The sequence below is a fragment of the Monodelphis domestica genome, chromosome 5 (assembly GCF_027887165.1).
Source record: "Monodelphis domestica isolate mMonDom1 chromosome 5, mMonDom1.pri, whole genome shotgun sequence".
Taxonomy (NCBI): domain Eukaryota; kingdom Metazoa; phylum Chordata; class Mammalia; order Didelphimorphia; family Didelphidae; genus Monodelphis; species Monodelphis domestica.
This window is the reverse complement of record NC_077231.1, coordinates 288,087,716-288,113,459: the sequence shown is the minus strand read 5'-3', so window position 1 is coordinate 288,113,459 and position 25,744 is coordinate 288,087,716. Positions and strand designations below refer to the sequence as shown.

The 25,744-nt window shown below is 41.4% G+C and overlaps 1 protein-coding gene across 2 annotated transcripts; it reads left to right on the top strand.

Moving 5' to 3' along the window:
• The first annotated feature begins 65 nt into the window (after positions 1–65).
• On the top strand, positions 66–22,089 carry METTL6 (methyltransferase 6, tRNA N3-cytidine). Of its 2 annotated transcripts, XM_001379928.4 has the most exons (6): positions 66–205; positions 1,049–1,434; positions 3,797–3,931; positions 8,499–8,669; positions 9,946–10,087; positions 13,410–22,089. In XM_001379928.4, the coding sequence occupies exons 2-6, from the start codon at positions 1,144–1,146 to the stop codon at positions 13,556–13,558; spliced, it is 888 nt and encodes a 295-aa protein (XP_001379965.1). In that variant the 5' UTR covers positions 66–205; positions 1,049–1,143; the 3' UTR covers positions 13,559–22,089. The 2 variants fall into 2 exon arrangements, with proteins under 2 accessions (XP_001379965.1, XP_016281927.1); XM_016426441.2 differs by lacking the exons at positions 66–205; positions 1,049–1,434 and adding an exon at positions 1,523–2,241.
• The last annotated feature ends 3,655 nt before the right edge of the window (positions 22,090–25,744 follow it).

The following is a 25,744-nucleotide window of genomic DNA, read 5'->3' as shown; positions in this document are numbered from 1 at the left end:
GAAAGCATTCCGATCGAACCTCGAGGTAAAGCTCACTTCCGGTCTGCCCGCGATTTAAGTAGAGCGTGCCAGACTGGGGTGGGAATGGGAATACGCCTTCCCGACCCGTCCGGGGTCTTGTCTGTGCACCCCTGGCCCCACCCAACCTACGCTGAGCTCGATCGCCACCGGTCCGGAAGTGCTTTCCTCACCACTAGCCAGTGAGGTAAGTAGTGCGAGTTTGGGTGTTCATAACCATTCTATGGATGGGGAAATTAGGAGAAAGCCCGCGACATCCAGAGGCAATGGAACCTCCGCCCTCCAGGCCTTCCCCCAAGGCTTCAGTCTCCCCGTTTGTAAAAACAGATGGGAGTCCCGAGATGGGGCGGAAAGAGGAAGAACCGAGTAGAAGTCCTGCCTTCCTATCTTAAGAGCAGTAACCCCTTGATTGGAGTCCTCCCCACCCCGCCCTCGGGGAGGAGCTTCTACCCTAGAGGGCGGAACTGCCCCGTCCAAGGGAGGAGAAGGAGGTGGGAGAATCGCCTTGGGACCTCAAGATGGGACACCGGCCTCCAGCTATCATCTCTTCTCTATTTTCAGGCCAAGGTCTTTAGTGGACCTGGGGTCTCCAATGCCTCGTGTTTTGTTTTAAAATCTTGATTTCTCTCTTGGGATCAATACTGTGTATTGGTTATAAGGACCAGGCAGTGGGGGGTTAAGTGACTTGCCCAGGATCACACAGCTGGGGAAGTGTCCGAGTTCAGGTTTCAACCCAGGACCCCCGTGTCTAGACCTGGCCCTCCATCCACCGTGCCACCCAACTGCCCCAATGTTTCCCTTGGTACTTAATCTTGAAAGGTGGGGGGCCTGAGGTATGGAGTACTGAGGGAAATTTGGGGAGTCACCCCCCAATTTGCAATTATTTCTTTCTTTTTCTCATTGGGTGAATGTAAAGAAAATTATATAAACAAATTCCTAGCACATAGTAGGAACTAAATAAATGGTTTTTACATTTTCTACCATAAAATGTTGGATTTATCACTGTACTCTCATTTTCATTTTTTTTTAGCACCTAATGCTGCTTGAGCTATGAGAATAGACTTCCTGAAAATGAATATGGGGAAACACAGCTAAAAAAATTATCCTATAAAGGGCTTCAGAAAGATGGATTCAACTGGAAATGACAAGGACAAGGACTCTCTAACAAGGTTACACACAGTAACACTCATCAATGGGGAGGATTCATCCAAAGAGGGAGAGACTAGTCCTCTTTGTTCTAAAGAACAGGCAAGGCAAAGCAGAGATGGGCCTATTGTATCTGCCTTTAAACAAGCAAAACTGGAAAAGGAGGCCCAGAAGAACTGGGACCTGTTTTACAAAAGAAATAGTACCAATTTCTTCAAAGACAGACACTGGACCACCAGAGAGTTTGAGGAACTGAGGGCTTGTCGGGAGGTAAACCAGCTTGTATTGTTTTTTTTTTAATCTTTACCTTTTGTTCTAATAATTCTAGGACAGAAGGGTAAGAACTAAGCAATGGGAGTTAAGTGACTTTCCAAGAGTCACACAGCTAGCTCATTTATGAGAGCAGATGTCTCTTGGCTTGGCTGTCTACACTGAGCTGCTTAGCTGCCCCTTAGTGTTGCCTCTTAAAAGAAAAATTAAGGCCTGAATGGGTAGATGGGATTTCTGGGTGAGAAAACCAATGCTGACAGACATCTTCTCTCTAACTTATGGTATGAAACAGTTGAAAGGTTAAGTTACTTATCCAGATGATAGGACCCATGTTTTAGAAATGGGACTTATATACCCTACCCAAGTCTTGACTTCTGTAACTGACTTTCTACCTCTGTTTTCTCTTTATTTTTTAAAAAATCCTAACCTTCCATATCTTGGAATTAATACTGTATATTGGTTCCAAGGCAGAAGAGCAGTAAGGGCTAGGCAATGGGGGTCAAGTGAATGAGGCCAGATTTTTACCTAGGACCTCCTGTCTCTAGGCCTGGCTCTCAATCCATTGAGCTACCCAGCTGTCCCCTTTGTTTTCTCTTTAGAGGGAGGGAGAGACTGTCTGTTTTTTCCTACAAAGATTCTAAAGTAGAGTATCTTAGTGTAAGAGCAGCATGCAGAGGTAAGGCTGGAACGCTGGAAGAAAGAAATGATTGACAGGCAAAGACCGTTGGAAGAGAGGAGCATGGGAGAAGAATGGTGACCTGCGAGAATTCCCAAAAGAAGTCTGGGCTTTTGAGATTTGATCTCGAGGTAAGAGGAAGTATCTTACCTTGCAGGAGATCAGTCAAGAGCCAACTGAAAGATATTCAAGAGAAATAGCCCTGGGACTTCTCAACAAGAATATCACAGTATCCTGATATCTCTAGTAACATCTACAGAGAGATACAGGTCTTGCCAGACCCTCTCTCAGGCTATAGCATCTGTCTTACTCTTAACTTGACCCCCTAGTATTTAATTTAACTTGAGAGATAGTTGGGAGGTGAGGAGAAATTCTGATCTTTCTCTGAAGCAATCAGAATGACGAAGGACCTTGTTAGGACTTGGAAATAGGGACACCACTTACCTCAAACTGACCCCCCTACTTCCATTCATCTAGTGTTCATTAAATCAATACTGCAGTCAGATTGTAAGAAATATTTATTCAGTGAGTTTGGAGGAAGCAACTCTGGGGTTACTGATCAGCCATTGCTAAGTGCTGGTCAAGACCCTTCCCCTACTGTCAGTGAACTAGGGGGAGGCTTGTCTTTCTGGGCAATTTGTGCTCAGGTATTTTGGGGTTACCCCCTCTGTCATCCAAAAGGGGAGACCTCCCTTCAACTCACCAACATCGGCTTTCCACTGGGGAACCACATTTTTTTGTTCACGAGTAGTAGCTTCCTTAAGACCAATAAATGTCATCATCAAATTATGATTACACTTAGAGTACCTAAAAGTGCCAGCACTTAGCACATAGTAGGTACTTATTGAAAGCTAATTGACTATGTCCTTGTAGGTGCTAAATAAATACCAGTGACCTTCAGGTTTTTGAGATTCTTTAAATGCTTAACAGGGAAGGTAGATAACATGGGATTGAGTTCTGGGCTTGGAATCAGGAAGACCTGAATTCAAATCCAACCTTAGAAACTTCCTAGCTGTTTGACCTTGGGCAAGCCACTTCACCTTGATATTTGCCACTGGAAAAGGAAATGGTAAACTACACCACTATCTTTGCCAAGAAAACCCCATGGACAGAGATGCTTACAGGATTATGAAGAGTCAGTCGGGTTTGGAAAGACTGAACAGCAATACCACCAAAATGCTTACCTGTCTATTTGAGGACGTCTCTTCTGTTTTCCTAAGTGTAGTTTCAATGCTGTCATAAGCTTGTGGCATCTTATTAAGTTTATTTTGTGCTTGTGACCTGTAAAACTACAGCTAGATGACAAACCAGTTACTTGTAGCTTCTGGGAAAACTAAATCTAACATAAATTAAAACAATGGAAAAGAATATAAAATTATCACTTATTTTGAATCAGCAATAAAACCTTTATTTTATTTTTTTAAAACCTTTACTTTTTTAGTATCAGTTCTAAGATAGAAAAATGGTAAGGGCGAGGCAATCAAGGTTAAGTAACTTGCCCAGGGTCACACAGCTAGGAAGTGTTGGAGGTCAGATTTGAACCCAGGACCCCCTGATCTCTAGGGCTGGCTTTCCATTTATTAAGCCACCTTCCTGGCCTAAAATCTTGATTTTAACAAATGAGAATTACCCATTTGACTTGTTGATATTTCAGATACAATGCACACTCTTCTTTTTTTCCCCCAGTTTGATGATCAGAAGTTGACTATTCTTGAAGCTGGCTGTGGGGTTGGAAACTGCTTATTCCCTCTTCTAGAAGAAGATCTCAATATCTTTGCTTACGCCTGTGATTTCTCACCCCGAGCTATTGACTATGTTAAGGTAGGTGTGATATGTGATGATATGTCTTTAAGAATGTGATTTTTTACATGGGAGGTAAATGCCCATTTACATACAAGTTTGATTGGCAGTTCATACTAAATGGATGGAAAAACAAGTTAAGGTTATGTGGATAAGGAATACTGTTTCTCTGACCTGCAGCTTTTAGTTAGTGACCCCTTTTGGTATCTGGCAAAATGAAGGTGAGAAGTTCAGGCACCCAGTGTGTCACTCTCATGACCCCTGTCAACTGACTGGAATGGAAGCCCAGAATGGCTGAGTTAGAAGAGACTTTAGAAGTCATTTTTTTCTTACTGTGACCCAAAAGAAAAAGCCCTCTTGGGCCATCTCAGACAAGTGGATTGTGAAGACTCCATAATCCTGTTCTGTTTTAGGTCACCTCTAATTATTAACATTTACCTTACATTGCATTGAAATTTGTATTCAAGGGCCAAGCAGGGCAAGCCTGGGCGCAAATCTATATGTCAAGTTCCAAATATTCACAAAGAAGTTCTCATGGACCCAGCAGGGTCTTCACTTCCCTTTGCTAAATATTCCTTCAGCTGCTCTTCTTGTGGCCTGCATGGTTTCTGGGTCCTACCGCAAGCTGATCATTGTCTTGGGACAAGCTAATATATACCCAGTGTACCTTTGAAAAGGGAGTGGCAAAAGCTGGACCCAGTCTGGCCATTCTGGTCTGACTAGGGCAGAGTACAATAGAACTTTGACTTCCTTCCGTCTGGACACTAGGCTCCTGATCCTTAGAAAAGATCTAAAGAGTCCCTGACTTCACTTCTGGAGGAATTTCCTTAAGTTTGGCACTTTTCTCACTGAGTATAAGCTGCAGAATAGAAACTGGGGTTGGGGTGATTCTGATCCTCAATAGCTAATCCCTGTCACCTCTGTTCATTCATGTAGTGCAGTGGTTCTCAACCTTTCTAATGCCGTGACCCCGCAATACAGTTCCTCATGTTGCAGTGACCCCAAACCAAAAAGTTATTTTGGTGGCTACTTCAAAACTGTAATTTTACTATAGTTATGATTCAGAATGTAAATACCTGATATGCATTATGTATTCTCATTGCGACAAATTGAGAGGTTGAGAACCACTGATATAGTGATATTAATCCACTTAACCTGGGTTCATATCCTAGATGGGTTCAGTTTTTGACCACCCATCACTCTGCTGACACAATGGGCTTGTGGTCCATTCAGCCCACTAGGTCTCCTTTTACCTAAACTGCCTAGGGCTGAACCAGATGTCCACTGGAGTTTCATCCCCTTCTGGAAGTGTTCTCTAGTCTCTTCCCCCCAGAGCTGGCTTTTTTAATTCCAATCTGTTTCCTTTTTTCCCTGTTAGTTCTATCTTGTTAGCCTCAGCTTACCATCCCAACAGAGGGCTCTCCTTCCATCTTGGTGAATGGCAAATGAATGAACAGATGTGAAAATCAATGAAAAATTAGAATGGAATTCAAATGAACCACAGTATACTCTACTCATTATGCAGAAATATATTTCTAAAGATCCAAACAAATGACAATTTCAATATTCAATCATTTTCTTCTTATGGCTGGCAAAACATATATATGTATGTGTATATATATATACACCCATACATATATATGTTATAAAATTTTTAATTTAGGGGGGCAGCTGGGAAGCTCAGTGTATTGAGAGCCAGGCCTAGAGATGGGAGGTCCTGGGCTCAAATCTTGCCTCAGACACTTCCTAGTTGTATGACCCTGGGTAAGTCACTTAACCCTCATTGCCTAGCCCTGTGAATCTTAAAAATTCTCAGACTTCAGGAGATTTGGTTAAGACCATTCCCCATTTAAACAATGAAGGTACTTGATCAGGAATGTGAGAACTCTACTCCACCCATACTTAAGCATACTTTAGGGGAAGATACAGTTGTAAACTCTTTACTGAACAATGAAAAAGTACTTAACTCATACTTATAGTGAAGCAAAAGCCTTAAACTAAGTCTGTTTTTAGGAAGGTGCTAAGTACCTATGAAGGTCAGGCAACTTGCAAACTTGTAAGGGGCAAAGAAGTGTGAACTTACTCAAAAGTTTAGTCTACTCAGGTGTGAATTACTCAAAAATTTAGTCTACTCAGGTGTGAATTAAGAATGGTCTGTCCATCTACCATAATTGGTAGATGTGAGAACTTAGGGGAGGTGACATAGGAGAAAATTCTCTTTAAAAGGAGGTCAGAAAAGGCCTCTAAAAAAATTCAGTTTGCCAAAGCTGAATTGGCTAGAATCTTGCTTGGGACAGATCTTGTGGTGAGTGATTAAAGACTGACTGATCTCTCTTAAGGCTTAAAGCCTAGGCTGGCATAGCTCCTTTCTCATTATTTCCTCTTACTCTCTCTCATTAATCCCTTATTTGTATTAATTAAAATCTCCATAAAAACCCACCTGACTTGGGTATATTTCATATTTGGGAATTTTTCCCTGGCAACCACTTTATATTTGATTTAACTCAAGACAATGTCTTGAAATCATATTTCCGCGGTCACAATTTATGCCAACCACTCTTTTATTTGTCACAGTTTATGCCAAATAACTCTTTTATCTGTAGCAGCCCTTACTGCTCTTCTGCCTTGGAACTGGTACTTAGTATTGATTCTGAGATGGAAGGTAAGGGTTTAAAGAGGGGCAGCAGGATAAGAGATGTAAAAATCATGGTGTGGGCCTTCAGCAGGACAGAATATTATCACCTGGAAGAGAAAGTTTGCCTTGATACCTTCTCAGAGTGTTGAGCTCTGAATGAAGCCTCTGGGCCCATCTTTGCCTAGAGGATGTTTCAAACTGTAAAAGGGGGGAAAAAGAGGGAAAAATAAAAGTATAACTTTACAGTGCTGTAAGTTGTCCTGACAAAAAGTGTTTTATGGGGGGCAGTTGGGTAGCTCAGTGGATTGAGAACCAGGCCTAGAGACAGGAGGTCCTAGGTTCAAATCTGGCCTCAGCCACTTCCCAGCTGTGTGACCCTGGGCAAGTCACTTGACCCCCATTGCCTAGCCCTTACCACTCTTCTGCCTTGGAGCCAATACACAGTATTGACTCCAAGACGGAAGGTAAGGGTTAAAAAAAAAAAAAAGTGTTTTATGGCACGGTTTAAAGCCAGGGCTCCTAAATGGAGGGATCTACAAACCTGGATGGGGAAAAAGACATGATCTCTCAATTCTCTCTCTCTCTCTCTCTCTCTCTCTCTCTCTCTCTCTCTCTCTCTCTCTCTCTCTCTCTCTCTCTCTCTCTCTCTCTCTCTCTCTCCCTCTCCCTCTCCCTCTCCCTCCCCCTCCCCCTCCCCCTCCCCCTTTCCCTCTCCCTCTCCCTCTCCCTCTCATTCTCCTCTCTCTCTCTCTCTCTCTCTCTCTCTCTCTCTCTCTCTCTCTCTCTCTCTCTCTCTCTCTCTCTCTCTCTCTTTCTCTCTTCCCCCCCCCCCAACCTTCCCTTATTTGTTTGATCACCCACTCATGCCAGCTGTATTTATCTGGGAAGGGGCTACCAGAACTTCTAACAAATTGTAAAACTGGTTAAGATTACTGTAAACCCCTTTCTTTCCTCCTCTGTCCACCCTCTAGTGGAGGTTTTAATAAACAGTGAAATGACTTAAAAGATAGAAGAATTAGAGCGTCCTGGACAGTTTTTCAGGGGATAGTCAGCCCTTAAATAGCCAAGCCCGGACAATAGGGAATCATTTTTGACTATCACTTTGGTGCTGTATCAGTTAATTACTGGGCATTTACTAAGTACTTACTTTGTGCCAGGTACTCTGCCAGATGGTAGGGTTACAAAGAAAAAGCCCACATTTCCTGCCCCTAAAAAGCTTACCTTCTTCTATAGGCTTATAAGATATATCTTTTTCAAGGTCTGTTGGCCTCAAAGTAAAATGCAACATATATCAATTAAATCCTGTTATTTGTATCAGTGCTTAAATGTAGTGACTTCTATTATAAATAAAATGCTTAGGGCAGAAATGAGAACCTGTGATTTCTGGCAGTATTTGAAAGCTACCTACTTTGTGAGAGATTGGCACCTTATCTGTTTAATCATCAACTAATCTTTTCTCCATGCTCTGCAGCATGGACTATCCTGTATAACCTTGCCCTGACATTTATTTCCCAATAATATTAGTTACCTGTGTTTTAACCAAACCATTATGATGTCACAAAACAGTTCTGTAGTGTTATAAAATGATTGGCATCATCCATAAGATAATGAAATGGCCCATGCCATCTGGCCAGTCACCTGACTTATACCTGGGGTATTACCAAAGTTACTATTCCCTTTGGAAGAGTTTCATTTGCTGCCATGTTTTCATGAAATTAAGGAATGCTCTTTGGTGAGGTGGACCCACGGTTGGCAAGGATATCCCTTTTCAGTTTGGGTCCTTACCAGGAAAATAAGGATAGTCTCATTTCTGACTTGGTTCCCTCAGTGGCTAGCATAATGCCTCCCATCTAGTGACACAACACATGTTTGTTGAGTTTTATTTATATATATGCTGGTATGACTTAATTATAAAACAGATTGCTGTGTTTTCCTCCTTTCTCTGCTCAATAGCAAAACTCTCTGTATGATACATCAAGGTGTAAGGCATTCCATTGTGATCTGACCCAAGATGATCTCCTGGAACATGTCCCAGCAGCCTCCATTGATGTTGTCACCTTGATATTTGTGCTTTCTGCTATTCACCCTGACAAGATGCACCTGGTCTTGCAAAATGTTTACAAGGTAGATGAGACCCTGAATTGGGGGTGCCTTGGAAATCACTCCCTGGAGAGCCCTCAGGGACGTGTGTTTTCCTCTGGTCCTCTATAAGGTGTGTGCTAAAAGACAGGAACTGTCTTGAACTTTGCTTAGGAGATGATGTGGGTCAAATCAATTTTTGTAAATAGAATAATTGATTCAGATACAATATACTTCATGATCTAAAAGATAAACTTCAAAGAAGAGCTCAAATATTTCCCAAGTAGACATAGGGTAATGGATTTCAGATCTTAAAAGGAAACTTGCATGCCTTTTGGTCCAGAGTATGAAGTTGGTCAGCTTCAGGCCAACAACAGATGAATTAGATTCTCTGTTGACAATTGGGAGAACCTGACTTTTGAAAGAGAAAGGAAACCTTTCTTTTCAGAAATATCTCTAAAGGCCTAGAGATGGGAGGTCCTGGGTTCAAATTTGACCTCAGACACATTCTAGCTGTGTGACCCTGGCCAAGTCACTTAACCCATAACTGCCTAGCATTTACCTCTCTTCTGCCTCAGAACTGATACTTAGTGTTGATTCTGAGACAAAAGATAAGGGTTTAAAAAGGGGTGGGGTGGGGAAAAATAGCTGTAAAAAAGGAATTCTTTATTCTTTTTTTAATTTAACAGGGAACCTGGAGGTCATCTTACCATAGAGATGTATAGGGATTAACCACCCCATAGTGACAGGAGGTGGGGAATGATGGAGACGGGAAGTGAAATAGGAGAAGGGGATAAAAGGGGGCCAGCGTGAGTTGGGTAAAGGATCAGTTGCTGACAGGGCTGGCAGTTTCAGGGAAGTTGGCTGCTGTGTGAGTTGTTTGCAGGTGGTGCGTTGGGTTGGTGGTTGGTGTTTAGTTGCAGGAATATAAAGGTGGGCCTGAGCTTAAAGATAAGGGTTTAAAAGGATGGGGGGAGGGGGAAGAAATAACTGTAAAAAGGAAACTATGTTACAGGCCAAGCCTTGAAGTTAGATTTTTTCCAGCATTGTGATTTGTCATTTCTTTTAGATGTCCACAGGTAAAGAAATGACCACTAAAAAAAGGCTTAGACAGCAATCTTCTTCTTTTCCCTTATTTATATACACATTTTTTTATTTATATATTTATTTATATACACATAATCCAGCTGAGCTCAGCCTAGAACTTTGACAAGCTTAACTTGGTGGTATCTGAGCTAGAGAGCATTCAGTGGACATTGTTTTTACTGAGCTTTTACTTCCTATGTGGGAATAATCTGCAACATATGTTTGTGTTTTCTAGGTATTAAAACCAGGGAAATGTGTCTTGTTTCGAGACTATGGACTGAATGATCATGCAATGCTTCGGTTTAAAGCTGCCAACAGATTGGGAGAAAACTTTTACGTCCGGCAAGATGGGACCAGGGCCTATTTCTTTACTGATGGTGAGAGAAATGAAAGGGCTTTGGGTCAGTGTGCAGTCGTTCAATGAATTATAACATTCTGATGTTATTGTCAGAGATAGTTTATGGGTAAGTGGTTTGTACAGACCTGACATTCAAATAGAACATGAAATTGTCCATATGGACCAGTGGTTAATCAGTGAAATGTTTGTGTTTCATAACAAAATGTGAGGCAGAATGTCTGCATGTCTAACTGAGCTCTGAGCTTTGGAGGCAAGAGAAAGCTGTGAGAAATAACTTTGGAATGAAGCTCCACAGATCTTATGGCTCATTGGTTGAGGATAGCCCAGCCCCTCACAAGGGCACCCGTCAGCATGTTACCACTTTGACTGGTTGTAGGAACAGAAGCCAGACACATGCAAGAAATACAAACAGGAAATATTTCCTTACCTCCTTTGTTGTGTACATCACTGTACTAGTTATATAGGGAAATGTGGAAACTTATTACTAAGTCCCTTCCCTCAAAGACTTGATGGTATTAGTGGAGGCAAAACCAAGATATAGAGATTTTGTAAAGATTAAAATTTAGGGGAGACTGAGGAGACTGAGGCAGGTAGAAATTAGTTTCTCTCTGCAAGGAGTATTATATTTTTAGAGGTTTATTGAATATTAAGAATTAAAGAAAATACAGGATAAGAAACACATGCCTAGGCCAGAGAGGCCTAGACAATATAATCTCACATCATGGAAGAGCTGCGTCTGCCCCAAAATGGAAGTCCAAAAGGGAGAAAAAGCCTTTGCAATCAGGTTAAATCCCTTCTCAATCTCGGCCCACCTGAGAATTCGGTGAGATTATAAAGCATTTTGGGGAAGTGGAGCAAGGGCTTGTGGGGATTGAAGTCCAGAGTTTGAGTCTATTTTTACAATATAAAGACCTATATCAATATCTGTCCCAACACAAATAGCTATGTCACATGCACATGTGCGCATGTGTGTATGTACGTGTGTCTAAAATCTGCCAGAGAAGATAGGGTGTTTGGGATCACTCATACATGTAGAGAGAGGGGTTTGCCTGGTCAAAGAAGAGAGTCACCCCTCATGTGAAGTGGAGTGAAAGAGGAGGAAGTTATGGGAGGCATTTTAGTGATGTGTCAGAAGGAGGAGGGAGGGAAAGCAAATGTCTGTGTGTCCCCTGTTCCCCCCCCCCCCGCCCCTTTTTTAGTGAGGCATGAGGTGAGGGCTTGGCTGAGAGGGTTGAGGGGAGGGGAGAGCCATGGGAATTTTGAAGAGGTGTGAGAAGGCTTAGAGGGGCCACTATGGAGAGTAGGAAAGCAAGTCAGTTAGAGAGGTGTAAAAGGATTACCTTGAGACAGTGAGAGCCCGGGTAATGTCACAGACACTTGTATGGACCCAGGTGGCATGACTGTGTGATTTTCAACAGCATGCAAGGAGGAATGAGGGTGGCAGATGGTGGTTGTGAGCCACCTTCAGGGAAGAGAGTGAGCTTGATTTTTGGAGGTGAAACCAAGACATCTGATAATAATGTCTAGAAGACCTTCGAGATAAAGGTCTAGAAAGAGGACAGGATTGAATTTGGAAGGAGTTTCTGTAGATGCCATGAATGTGAATGTTCTTTCTGAGTAAGATAATGGAGAAAAGGAAGAGTGGAGGGGCTGAGGACTAAATGCTGAGCTAAGGAATGGTGAGAGGTCCATTAATAAAGGAGGTTGCGGGACAAGCTAGATGGCTTAGTGAATAAAGAGCCAGGCCTAGATATGGAAGGTCCCAAGTTCAAATGTGGCCTCAGACACTTTCCAGCTATACTACCCTGGGTAAATCACTTAACCTCCATTGCCTCACCCTTACTGCTCTTCTGCCTTGGAACCAATACACAGTATTGATTCTAAGATAGAAGGTGAGGGTTTAAATTTTTTAATAAAAAAAAGGCAAAAGAATCAGGATAACCTCAGAAGGTATCAGAGAGGGAATAGCAGGTACAAATGCAACTGATGTCAGGAAGGGTGAGAATGGAGAAACGGGTTCAAGGTTTGGTGGTAAGCAGGTTAGGGGTGAACTTTAAAAGAACAACTTCTGCAGAATGGTTGGGGGACATAAGCCAACTTTAAAGGAGTTTAGGAGAAAGTTGTAAAGAAAAAATGCAAACAGGTGGCTTCTTAAAAAGCTTGTCAGTGCAAAAAGGAAAGAGATGGAGCAGTAATAATCAGATTTGTGACATTTAATTAGGAGCTGAAGGGGACAACAGACTCGGGAAGGATTTTTGATGATGAAGTGTGCCTGCCCTTTTAGGTATAGGAAAATTTGCATGAAAACTCAGATCTGAAGTTGAAATAAACCACTTTATTGCTTCCTTTCCGAAAGGAAGGAGCCCAGTTAACAAACTTTAAAGAGCCAGGACACTCCAAGGGGCCATTGGATTAGGTCTGGTGGCAGACTGTACTTGGGACTTGGTCTCCATCTTCATGAGGCAAGATTTATTATGATGTACATGATCTGATCACTAGGATTTTGACTTGGGTTCCCCTCCTCCCCCTCCCTGAGTAGTAGAATAAACAAGATGCTCAGAGTAGAGTAGTCAATGGTACATAGCTCTTTCATGAACACAATGGACTTTGAAATTCATATCTTTCCTTTTCATTCAACCTAAGGACGTTATGTATTGTTCAATCTGGTGCCTGCCTGCCTGCCTGGTATGTGGCAGGGGCTCAATAAACACTTGCCCTTTGATTCTTTAGGAATCTATTCTGCAGCCAGACCTTTTTTCCTTTTTCAATCATTCTTTAGGCTTCTTAGAGGAATCTTGAGTGAACTGCTGGGCACAAAGTAGAGATTCCTTAGATGTTTGTTGAATTGAATTAAACTGGACACATGGAATTTGGAGCCATCCCGCTGTAGACTAGAAATGTGTGGTCTGGGAGATATGAATGACCATATGGTGTCATTGAAACCCTTCAGAACTTGGAGTCAGGAAACTTTTATCTAATTTCTGGCTCTGCTACCTATAACTTGTGTGGCTTTGGAAAAGTCATTTAATTATCCCTTAAATGAATTTGAGATATGTTCTCTGGTCCTTTTCAGCTCATGAACCTCTAGAGGAAAACTATTTCCTGTGAATTAAAGTTTCCCATTTGTTGGCATAAAAACAACAAACATATAGGAAAGGGAATCATGTTATTTCCCTTTTCCAATAAAGCAAACCCTACCATAGAGTATCTAAACTATTTATAATATTCCCTTGTTTAAAATGGAAACACGTCTTAGCTTCCCACTCTGCTTGGCCTGATAAGATGGTGGAAAAGCTGTCTAGGCAGTGAGGATTAGTACCGTGTACCTTTCTCTCTTCTAGTGTTCCTGGCTCAGCTCTTCCAGGCAGCAGGTTTTGAAGAAGTGGTCAATGAGTATGTGCTTCGAGAAACTGTGAATAAGAAAGAGGGTCTGTGTGTACCAAGAGTTTTTCTTCAGAGCAAATTTCGGAAGCCTCTAAGAACACCTTGAGTCTCGCCACTGTGATCACATGCCTTAACCTTCACAGAATAATGCTATATGGTGCAAAGGGGCACAGTTACAAATTAGGCTCTATCATCACTGTTATATAAAACATGCATTTTGTCACCATTTAGGAATTTAATTCTTCAGGGGATCCACCGTCTTACAAATTAAGATCTTTCCTCCAGTGGTTCAGAGCACAGACCATCCTCACCTTGTCAGTGTCCTCCCTAAATTCTCCATGATTGGTCCCCACCCCATAGTGGAGGCCTTCTTCTGGTCAGCAGTTCTTACCCTGCATCTGTGACTTTTTCTCAATAATATTCAGTTAGTGTTTCAGCACAATTGGTCACCTTCATAATCTTATGCATCTTATTTCATGCATTTAAAATCTTGATTCTGAGAATAGGCATTTAGATTTTGTCAGACTCCCACAGGGCCCCAAGACAGAGATTTAGAAGCCCTGCTCGAGGTCTCTGGGCGGGTCATTGCTGCCCTGCAAGGGCTCCTCAGCCCTCCCAATCTGTTCTGCAGCCATCCCACTTCCTTTTTCAGTCATTCTAGAAGATACCTCTGTGCCTAATACAAGGTAGCCTGAGACTTTGGAAGGTGAAGACAAACATAAGGGACTTTGGTTCAGTATCAACCCCCCATCTTCTCTAAGAAATGAAGCCCAACAAAACCAATGTAACTAAAATTAGAAGGAAAGCAACAAATTGGGAAATAATCTTCATAACAAAAACCTCTGACAAAGGTGTAATTACTCAAATTTATAAAGAGCTAAACCAGTTGTACAAAAATTCAAGCCATTCTCCAATTGAAAAATGGGCAAGGGACATGAATAGGCAATTTTCAGTTAAAGAAATCAAATCTATTAATAAGCACATGAAAAAGTGTTCTAAATCTCTTATAATCAGAGAGATGCAAATCAAAACAACTCTGAGGTATCACCTCACACCTAGCAGATTGGTCAACATGACAGCAAAGGAAAGTAATGAATGCTGGAGGGGATGTGGCAAAGTAGGGACATTAATGCATTGCTGGTGGAGTTGTGAATTGATCCAACCATTCTGGAGGGCAATTTGGAACTATGCCCAAAGGGCGATAAAAGACGGTCTGCCCTTTGATCCAGCCATAGCACTGCTGGGTTTGTACCCCAAAGAGATAATAAGGAAAAAAGACTTGTACAAGAATATTCATAGCTGCACTCTTTGTGGTGGCCAAAAATTGGAAAATGAGGGGATGCCTTTCAATTGGAGAATGGCTGAACAAATTGTGGTATATGTTGGTGATGGAATACTATTGTGCTAAAAGGAGTTATAAAGTGGAGGAATTCCATGGAGACTGGAACAACCTCCAGGAAGTGATGCAGAGTGAGAATAGCAGAACCAGGAGAACATTGTACACAGACTGACACACTGTGGTACAAGAGAACGTAATGGACTTCTCCATTAATGGCTTTACAATGTCCCTGAACAATCTGCAGGGATCTATGAGAAAAAAAAAAACTATCCTCAAACAGAGGACAAACTGAGGGAGTAAAAACACCGAGGAAAAGCAACTGCTTGACTACAGAGGTTGAGGGGACACGATCAAGGAGAGACGCTAAATGAGCACCCTAATGCAAATACCAACCACAAGGAAATGGGTTCAGAGCAAGGACACATGAGATACCTAGACAAATCGCACGTCGGCTAGGGGAGGGGTGGCGGGGGGGGGGGGGAGGAGGAAAAGAAAATTATCTGTTTCCAATGAATAATGTATGAAAATGACCAAATAAAATAATGTTTTAAAAACTAAAAATAAAATAAAATAAAACATACATATTAAACAGCCAAAAAAAAAAAGAAATGAACCCCACTCAAGGAGGAGGCATGTGGAAGCCATAATGGAAGAAACCATGTGATGCCAGTCCACTGGCATGTTGGGGAGTTGAACCCTCAGGGATATAGTATCAGAGGATGTATGGTAACAGGAGATAGCCAAGGTTGGCCTGAGAGCCATGGACTTTGTCCCACTTCCCAAGACCTGTAAACACAATAGCTAGTTTGCAATATGAGGCAGACATTGTGATAATTAAAATGTTTTGGGAGCAAGGGAAATATATAACAATTATGACCTCTGAAATATGTTTTTTACTGTGTCTTGGTTTTATATAAATATAAGATGGTTGCCAGGGAATATATTCCCAATTTATGAATATGCCCAAGCCAACTGGGTTTTATAGAGAAATTTAATTTATAATACACTGATCAATCAATAGAAAAAGAGAGAAAGTAAGGAAGGAATAAGAATGAATAAATCAGTTAGTTGGTTTTATCACTCACCCAAGATCTCTCTAGGTAAGGCTTCTCATGCCAACCTCAGGCTCCACCTTCAAGAGAGCCTCCTTTCACGAAATGTTTCCAGAGAATTCTCCTTCAGAACCAGCCTTCTCTCCTGGTCCTCCCACAGAGCAACCTCCTCAGTCCTCCTTCAGAGCCACCTCACTCAGAGCAAAACCTCCTCCTTCCTCCTCAGACCCCGCTATCTTTAAGGAAACCATCTAAGTCCCCTCCCCTCAGTTCTCACATCTACCGATCACTGTCAATGTCTCCCCTGTGCCAATGGTGGCTCTAGCTTAACCCAGGACTGCCCAGAGGTCTGTTTCCTTTGCACATGTCTGTTGTAGGTCATATTCTCAAATAATTAAATCTTGATCTATGCTGCAGCCCTTCCTAAATCCTGTTAGACTGAGTAGGGTAGAGATTGTAAGTTCCAAGACCTGGTTCTGTCATTCCAAGTATCTCTATTGTATCAATTCTAAAATCAATCATGACTCAAAGAACTTCCTGTTCTATGTTTAAGCATAGGTCAAAGCCCTTTCCATTGTTTAGCAAAAGGTTTCTGTCCTAAAGTAGTCTTAAGTAGGGAGAAGGACCCTCCCATGCCAAGGGTTTTCACATTCCAATAGAGTTCTTACTATCAGTAGGAAATTTTTCAAGTATGAAATTTCCCAATGGGGAAATTTCCAACATTCATAAGTCTAAGAAATTTTAAGGTTTACAACATATAGGAACCATATGTATGGATCAAAGTGGGAGATCAAAATTACAAGACACTCATTGATATAGGGGCAGCCAAATCTGTATTAAAGTCATTCCCAGGGGACACCACGATAGAGGATATGGTTTCAGTGGCAGATGCTACAGGACAGATAGAATGAGTCCAGCAATTGAAATCTAAGATGGTAATGTTAGGTCCACTGTCCATTGACCATACACTCCTAATACTAGGATGTCCAGACAACCTGTTGGGACGTGATTTTCTTTGTAAAATTGGAGCACCTTTACAATGTGAGCGATCAGGGAACATATACCTCCATTTACCAAAACAATCCATGAAATATTATCTTCTATTATTTTTGGGACAGCTTGATGAGACCACTGACCAGCAGAAGGCTATTGCATCTCTTTATGACATTCCTACAGACATTCCACAGAGTGTATAGGCAACACATAAGAATGATATGGGAATGATTCAATCGGTACAACCAGTAAAGATAGAAGTCAAAGATTGTATACCTCCCAAGATCCTTCAGTATAAGCTCAGCAAAGAAGCTGAAGAAGGCATAACACCTATTATCAACAGCTTTCTGGAGCAGGGCATATTGAGACACAGTGTCAGAATATAATAGCCCAATACTAGTTATTAAAAAGAGCAAGCCAAATTCTGATGGTACAGTAAATTGGTGATTTGTGCAGGATCTCAGAGCAATCAATAATATAATCAAGAAAACCCATACCATCACACCATCTCCCATTGACATTAATTCTGAGATTCCTAGCAATGCATTATGGTATACTGTAATTGACTTAAGCAATGCATATTTTATGATTCCTCTCCATCCCGATAGCCAAAATATATTTGCATTCTCTTGGAAGAAAAATCATCTCTGCTGGACTCGTTTAGTGCAGGGCTGCTGTGAGAGTGCATCGATTTTCTGCCAACTGCTGAAAAGAGACCTAGAAAATATAAAATTCAAACACAACAAGCTAGTGCATTATGTTGATGATCTGCTTCTGGAATCCCCTGATGCAAAAACATGCCTAGAAAACTCAAAGAGGCTGCTAATTGAATTGTACAAAAGAGGACATAAGGTCTCAAAAACAAAGTTGCAATGGGTTCTCCCAAAAGTCAAGTACCTAAGTTTTATCCTGGAAAAGGGCACCAGTAAAACATCCAGTAAGAGAATAGCAGATATACAGAAACTAGGTACCCCACATACAAAAAAAGACAACTTAGGGCATTCCTGGGCACTACTGGGTTCTCACGTCATTATATTTCAGGATATTCACATATTTCCAAGTGTCTCACAGATCTGACAAAAGATGAAGTTGAGGAGCCATTGAAGCTTACAAAAAAAAAAAATCTACATGCTCTGTCCACCTTAAAACAAACTATCCTAACAGCTCCAGCCCTTGGCATTCCAAATTATAACAAAGATTTTCATCTATATGTCCATGAGGCTAAGGGCATAGGTTCTGGATTGCTAGCCCAATATCTAGGATTGAGTTTAAGACCTATTGCATATTACAGTGAAATTTTGGACTCAGTGGCAAAAGGCTTGGTGCGTTGTCTGCACAGCATTGCTGCTGCTGCCCTCATGGTTAAAAAAGCTAATGAGTTAGTGCTGGGATGCAAGCTTCATGTTTACTCTGCACACCAGCTAGAAAAATTGCTAAAATCACAGAGTAGGCATGCATTCACATCTGTAAGGCTATCTCAGTACGAAATCATTTTGCTGGCAAATGACAATCTGTTTTTGCATAGATATGCACCATTGAATCCAGTCACATTAATCCCCCACCTACCATTGGGAGAAAAGCCCATACATGATTGCACACAGACTGTAGAATCAGTACATAGAACCAGAAAAGATCTGAAGGACACTCCGCTCAATAATCCGGACCTTCAGATATATTTGGATGATTCTTCATATGTTTTCAAAGGCAAAAGAATCACAGGGGCTGCAGTTGTGAAGGGGGACAGAACCCTCTGGCATGTGTTGTTACCAAGTCATGTCAGTGCTCAAGGAGCTGAGCTCAGAGCCCTCATAGAAGCATTGGTGCAATCCAAAGTTAAATGGGTGAATATATATACGGATTCAGCTTATGCCTTTGGAATTTTATTTACCACAGGACAAACTTGGAAGAATAGGAGATTTGTCAACATCTGGAAAAAGGATAGCATATGAGAACCTCATAAGCCAACTCTTAGAAGCGGTGAACTTGCCAAAGGAAGTGGCAGTGATCCATTGCAAGGCTCACTTCTCTGGCAATGGCGAGGTATCCCTAGGAAATCACAGGTCAGATGTAACAGCAAGATTCGCTGCCAGATTTGGTCCTATCCATGTTCTGAATTTCTCTCGATCTCAAACAAGCATACTGCCAAGAGGAGATTCAGTCATGGCAAGAACATCCAGGAGCCAGATTAGTCAAAGGAATCTGGTTATCACAAGGAGGAAAGCCCATCTTGCGCAAAAGGCTGTACCAGCATCTATGCAATATGATTCACTCCAGAGGCCATTATGAAGTGCAATCCATGCTGGATAAGGTCCGCCGGTTTGGGGAAGCTCCAGGGATATCAACAACTGCTATAAGAATATGTCAGACATGTGACATCTGTAGAAAGTTTAATCAAGGTCATTTCAAATGCAAGGCATTGGGAGGGCAACCCCTAGCTTTTATACCTTTTCAGTGTCTGCAGATTGATTTTATTAACATGCCTGGGGACCGAGGATATAAATATGTTTTAGTCATAGTGGACAGACTCACTCGATAGACAGAAGGATATTTATCAAAGAAAAACAACACTGGCATGGTAATGAAAACACTGCTCAAAGAAATAGTTTCTAGATACAACATTCCAAATGCCATAGACCCAGACAGGGGAAGTCACTTCACATCTAGCATTTTACAACAAGTGTATAAGTCTCTAGGAATAAAGGGTAATTCTCATAATGCGTATAGACCAGAAAGTTCAGGACAGGTGGAAAGAATGAATAAGGAGTTAAAAACCACAATAGCTAAACTTTGTGCCCAAACTCATCTTAATGGACAGAGGTTCTTCCACTTGTGCTGTTCTATCTGAGGACAAAAACCAGAGGAGACTTACATATTTCCCCATATGAGATATTGTACAGATAGCCAGTATGGATAGGAAGAACCACTAAACCATCTTATCTTTCCATGCTGGGAGGGGAAGGCCAGTTGCACACCTATCTGATACAGATACAAAATAGGCTGGAAGAACTGAGAAGGCTGGGACTACTAGTGCAAAGGGTCTCACTAGATTTCACATTACATAACATAAGACCAGGGGACAAAGTATATGTAAAAATTTTGCCAAAGACAAACCCACAGAGCCCAGATGGATTGGTCCATATGATATAGCTCTCACCACTCCTACATCGATCAAAGTAGTAGGAAAAGATTCTTGGCCTCATGCATCTCATGTTAAATATCACTATGCCCATGATAACACACTGAAAGACAACTTAATGGAAGCCCAAGAATCCGTTCAAACATAGATGCCCCAAGAACAACCCCTGATAAATAAACATAAAGCCTATGAATCCAAAATTGCACAAGAAGAAATAGAGATACTGAACAGAGACAATGAAACTGGAACAGAATAATGCCCAAGACAGTATAAATTTGCGTTAGATCAGGAAGGATTAGTATAGCCTGTGAAACACAGGAGAAGAGGTTCCTTGCGGAACCTGGAGTTTATTTGGGTGGATTTAGAATCCCTTAGAATTATTAAACCTATATACAAATTTCAATCTCAAGCCTAGACTAAAATATCATTAACCTCTACAATCAACCACATAGGAATAGAATAATCGCCTTACAATTGCATATTACAAAAGTTACCTACATTCATTACATGAAAAAAAAATCTCACTTGCACACATGAGGATGGCACAAACATCCTGTATAAAGTTTTCACTCACATTCATCAAAATATTCACTCTTACATGCACGCACACGTTAATCTTACACACATGTTCCTGTAGATCATCTTTCAAGGTGAGACAACAGGCAAGTATGTATCCTGTAAAGAAGAAGGCACCCTGGACCTGTGACAAACTTCAAGCAATACCAAAGGATGGAAGATGCGTGGACAACTGGAAAGAACTTTGAATCAAAGGCATTATGGGGAATGAACTTCAGGAAAATGGGTCACGTGATATTAATCACCAATCACATTAACTTTACATATAGGGAAGTACATTCACATGCACATTGGAATAAATATGCATCCACCATGACATATCTAGAACATGGACAAATTTTATACTGACATTAGGGGCTGTGCCGTAAATAAAGACAACCCATAAATTGTATATCTGTAAATAAATCTCTACTACCAGAGGATATATATGTATATATATTTAAATAACATGTGACATATGTAAATGTGTACCAATATCAAACATGCATATATGTATAGCATAATGATCTAATCCAGTAATATAGATAGAAAGGAGAGTTAAAATACTAACCATTAATAGTCAGGGATAGAGTAGTTTAGGGTGGAAAAGGGAATATTGTAATTAGAGGGGTAATAAATCAGATTTCATTAGATGCAAGTTAATATATATATATATGTGTGTGTATATATATATACATATATATACACAGCTATAAATGTTATGAATTGCTACATTGGAATTAGCATTATATAAGGCATAGGATAGTTCAATTTTACTTAAGATTTAAATTTTATATTGATTGCAATAGAAATGACTTTTGTATTAAGAAATTGTTATATTGTAAAAATTTTGTTGGCACATAATCCTAACCCTCTTCCCACAACTCAGTCTTAGCATAAGATAGGAATTTAGATTAGCAAATAGACAGATTAAGATAAGATTTATCATTTTGGGAGGGGGGAGGTTAGATGGGAACAATAAGTAGCATAGATAGATTAGAATAGACATAGAAGATAAGTAACTGGTGTGGGCCAGGGTGGCACCACACAAACAACAGGAAATGGAGGATTTGTGACAGAGGCTAGCACTAGAGAAAAGTGCCAGGTTGAAGAGTATGTGAAATTGATCACCTTGACAAGGGAGGGGCCCCAGGAGTGAAATTGAGAGGAAGAGAAGACACTGACTGGGAGAGTAGTGAGAGCGCTCAGTCTTGAGAAGCTGAAGAGAGAAGTTGGAAAAAAGACTTTCTCCTGAGGGTTACCCACTTTTCCTGCTGGTGACTGGAAATCCTTCCCCCCAACACTTCCTAATTGAAGGGACTTCTGAAGAGAAACCTGAGCAGACTTTACCTCAGCTCCTGTTGCCCAGGGGTGAATCAACCAGACTTTTAGGGGGCTCAGGCTACCAAGGCCTGAGTTCCCCCCAAGCTCAAAGAGGGAGGGGAAAGGGTTTAGATAGAGACAGGGACACCCTTTTCCCCCTTTCCCTTTCCCATTCTTCCCTGCCTGTTATTCTTTTTGTATTATCTGATTGAGTTATCATTAAAAGTTATCTGTTATCCAAGCTGAGTGTGAGTGAATGAATCAAGGGATGACCTTTTGGTCGCGAGTAGTGGAGGGGGGACAAGAGGGACAAGAGCGAATTGGGGAGAGCAGCTTTAGCTAAGGAGGGAAGGCAGAAGGGGGAAAATCTTTAAACCCCCACTCTTCTCTCTGAGCTAACCTGTTACATCTGCTGTCTCCACTGATACCTGCTTTGAGAAGGGGGTTCTTTTTCCCTCTCTCCATACCGAAAGTCCAAGCTTCCCTGATGGGGCACATAACTTCCCCTCATTTTTTTTTAAATACAGTCCTAAGAGGGTTTAGGCCACATGCCTCAATTTTGTTTCAGAAAACATGGTCAGAAGACTACATGTGATGTGGGAATGAACTAAGACTTGTTGCCGAACCTCCAAGAACTCTCACAAAGACAGGATTTGGGGATCCATGTCAGGTGATGTAGGCCCTAGTTACCAAGCAGTTTCTACTCATCCTAGGTAACTATTTCCAAGGATGGGCCATTACACGGGACAAATGGAAGGTGTGTGTGTGTGTGTGGGAGTCCCATTCCATCTTAATTATACCCCAAATGTCGACCTTCCCAGTAGTCAAGATCATCTAGCTCTAGAGCTCAACAGGACCTCTAAGGAAGGGTATCTACGAAGAGTAAGCATGGCATTAAGTATGAATAGTGTGGAAAGTTAACAGTTTTGGCTAAGGCAACTAGGTTTCCAAACCTGATTAGTTTCAAGCAAAAAGAAGAAAGGAAGTGATATCAGTAAAGATTCACTTCAGTAGCAGAGAGAAACCTGTGGGGAAAACAGTGGTAACCATCTTGGGGAGGGGCTGAGAAGCTGCCTAATAACAAAAGCAGCCTATCAGAACACCACTCATTCTGAAGCGAGGAGGCAGTTCTTAAAGGGGTAGACTTAAAAGCAAAAAAAGCTTGAAGTCACTTTCACCAGAGGCTTTTGTTAATTATAAAGCAAAAGAAAGAGAAAAAACCCATTACAATCATGAAGAGACAGATACTTATAATATGGGCTATTTTGCTCTGATGGGGCAATTTGGATACATGATATATAGTGTGAATCTTAAAATTTCTCAGACTTGTGAATGATAAAGATTCTCAGACTCTACCTTAGAACATTTGGTTAAGACCATACCCCATTTTAAACAATGGAGGTACTTGATCAGGAATGTGAGCACTCTAACATTACTCCACCCATACTTAAGCATACTTTAGGGGAAGATAAAGTTGTAAAACTCCTTACTGAACAATGAAAAAGTACTTAATTCATACTTATAGTGAGGCAAAAGTCTTAAGCTAAGTCTATTTTTAGATCTAATACAAAAAGGTGCTAAGTATCTATGAAGGTCAAATTAATCACTAAAAGGTCAGGCAACTTGCAAACTTGCAAGGGGAAAAGAGTTGTGAACTTACTCAGAAGTTTTAGTCTACCCAGAGAAGTTGAGAACTAAAGAAGATGTGAATTAAGAATGGTCAGTCCTGTGAAAATGTCTACTGTGATTGGTAGATGTGAGAACTTAGGGGAAGTGACATAGGAGAAAATTCTCTTTAAAAGGAGGTCAGAAAGGCCTCTGAAGGAGTCGGTCAGGAGTGAGAGGAGGCTGCTGGGTCTCTTTCTCTCTCTCTCTCTTGGGCTTAGAACAGATGTATCTGCCTCCAGCAAATATAGTGTTTCACCACAAACACAGATGCCTCTAGAAAGATCTAAAAGGGAAAAGAAAAAAGGCAGATTGCATTAACTGTACTTTCACTACACTGCCTGATTTTTGTTATGTCTATTATCGTTGTTTTAGGGCCTCAATACTTGGCCCAGTGCTTAATTTGGCAACTTTAGTAAGGCACAGTTCTGAGGGAAGATAGTAAATGGACAGTGGAAGTCCAGGGACACGACTTGATAATCCACTGACCAAGATCTGATCACAGGTGAGGAAAGATGGTCAGAATGGATTGAGCAGCCTTGACTCATCTTCACATAGAGAGCAGACAAATATAGACAAAGCTGATAAGAAAAACAAAGCTCTGCTTAAAAATGAAACTGGAATGTTTCCTTATTAGAGTTAGGACAGATATTTGTCCGCCCTGGACAAGTTTGGAAACCTGCATTGGAAAATTCTGCTCCAGTGCATTCCGAACACTTTGAGCCTTCACTTTTTCACAAGGGACTTGACTTACCATAAGATGAATCCATGTCAGAGAGAGGCTTTTTGGCATAAAATATGTGTTTCAATATTTAAATCAGCTCTTCCCTTCTCCAGACATACTTCCCAGACCCTAAAGCACCCCTCTCATCTGTGTGTTATTCGCCCTAATGAGGGCCTAAGGCTTCTTGAGGGTGGAGTCTGTTTCCCTTTTTGTATTTGTATCCCCAGCACTTAGCACAGGGCCTGACACCAAATTAATTCTTTTTTATTTGATGCTAGCCCCATCCTTTCTCTCTACCTATTTGGCATAATTCGAGCCCCAGGTCTACCCAGAGGAAATAGCTATCTATCATTGTATCCAAATATTGGAAATAGTTTACAGGACAATTTCTCTCCTGGGTCCCAAGTAGAGGTCATTTAGTCCAACCCCCTCCCCCCTGCTCCCTCTCCCCCCATTTGATAGAAGTGTTAACTAGACCCGGAGAAAAACAGTGACTTGCTTATGGAGGGTCAAAAGGCTAGGAAGTGTCAAAAGTAGATTTGAACCCAGGTCTAATTCCAAGTCTATCAACTAGACCACACATAGACCTACATGAGGAAAACAGAATTGAGAGGACGGTGTGAAGTATGATCAATGATAATGGGTAGTTTTTTACTGGGTAGTAGTTTTTTTTTTTTAAACCCTTACCCTTTGTCTTAATATTTATTCTAAGATGGAAGAGTGCCAAAGGCTAGAATTTGAGGTTAAATGACTTGCCCAGGGTCACACAGCTGAGAAGTGTCTGAGGCCAGATTTGAAGCATGTCCTCCTGACCCCAGGCCTGGCTGTCTTATCTACCTAACTTGCCCCTTACATTGAGTATTTTTAGAGAACATTGCTAGATACCACTTCTGTCTAGTGATAGTACCTGTCTTACAGGATTATTGTGAGAAAAAGACAAACTAGGAGGTGCTAGATGATCCAGAACTTCTGTTAATATTCATTATATTAGACCTTTAAAAAATCATTTCAGTAAGCATGTTAGTAGTACCCACTGTGTGTCAGGCTCTCTGCTAAGTACTGGGAAAACAAAGGCCTGATAAAAGAATTCCTGGCTTCAAGGAGCTCCCATTCTCCTTGGGAAGAAAACACCTCCACACAGAAGTAAATATAAAATATCCACAGAATGACTTCCTGGGGAAGGTCAGTAGAAGGCACAATAAGTTAGGCAAGAGGGGACAGGAAGGCAAGGGGGCTTGATGTTGACCGAGATGGGTGCAGAGAAGCAGACTATGGTCACCAAAACAAAAACTCTGGCTAAAGAGCTGGCTCAGAGACACAGATTCTGAGTAGAACCATAAGGCGGCAGATTTTCACTGCCAACTGGATTAGGAAGCCCTGAGAAAAAGATGGGAAGGGCCGGATTGGGTAGTAAAGCACACAAGGCAGAGGTCTAGTCCCTAATCCTTTGGGACTGGGGTGTCCTGAGGCCAGGCTAACTAGGGAAGGGTAAGGCAAGTTTGACT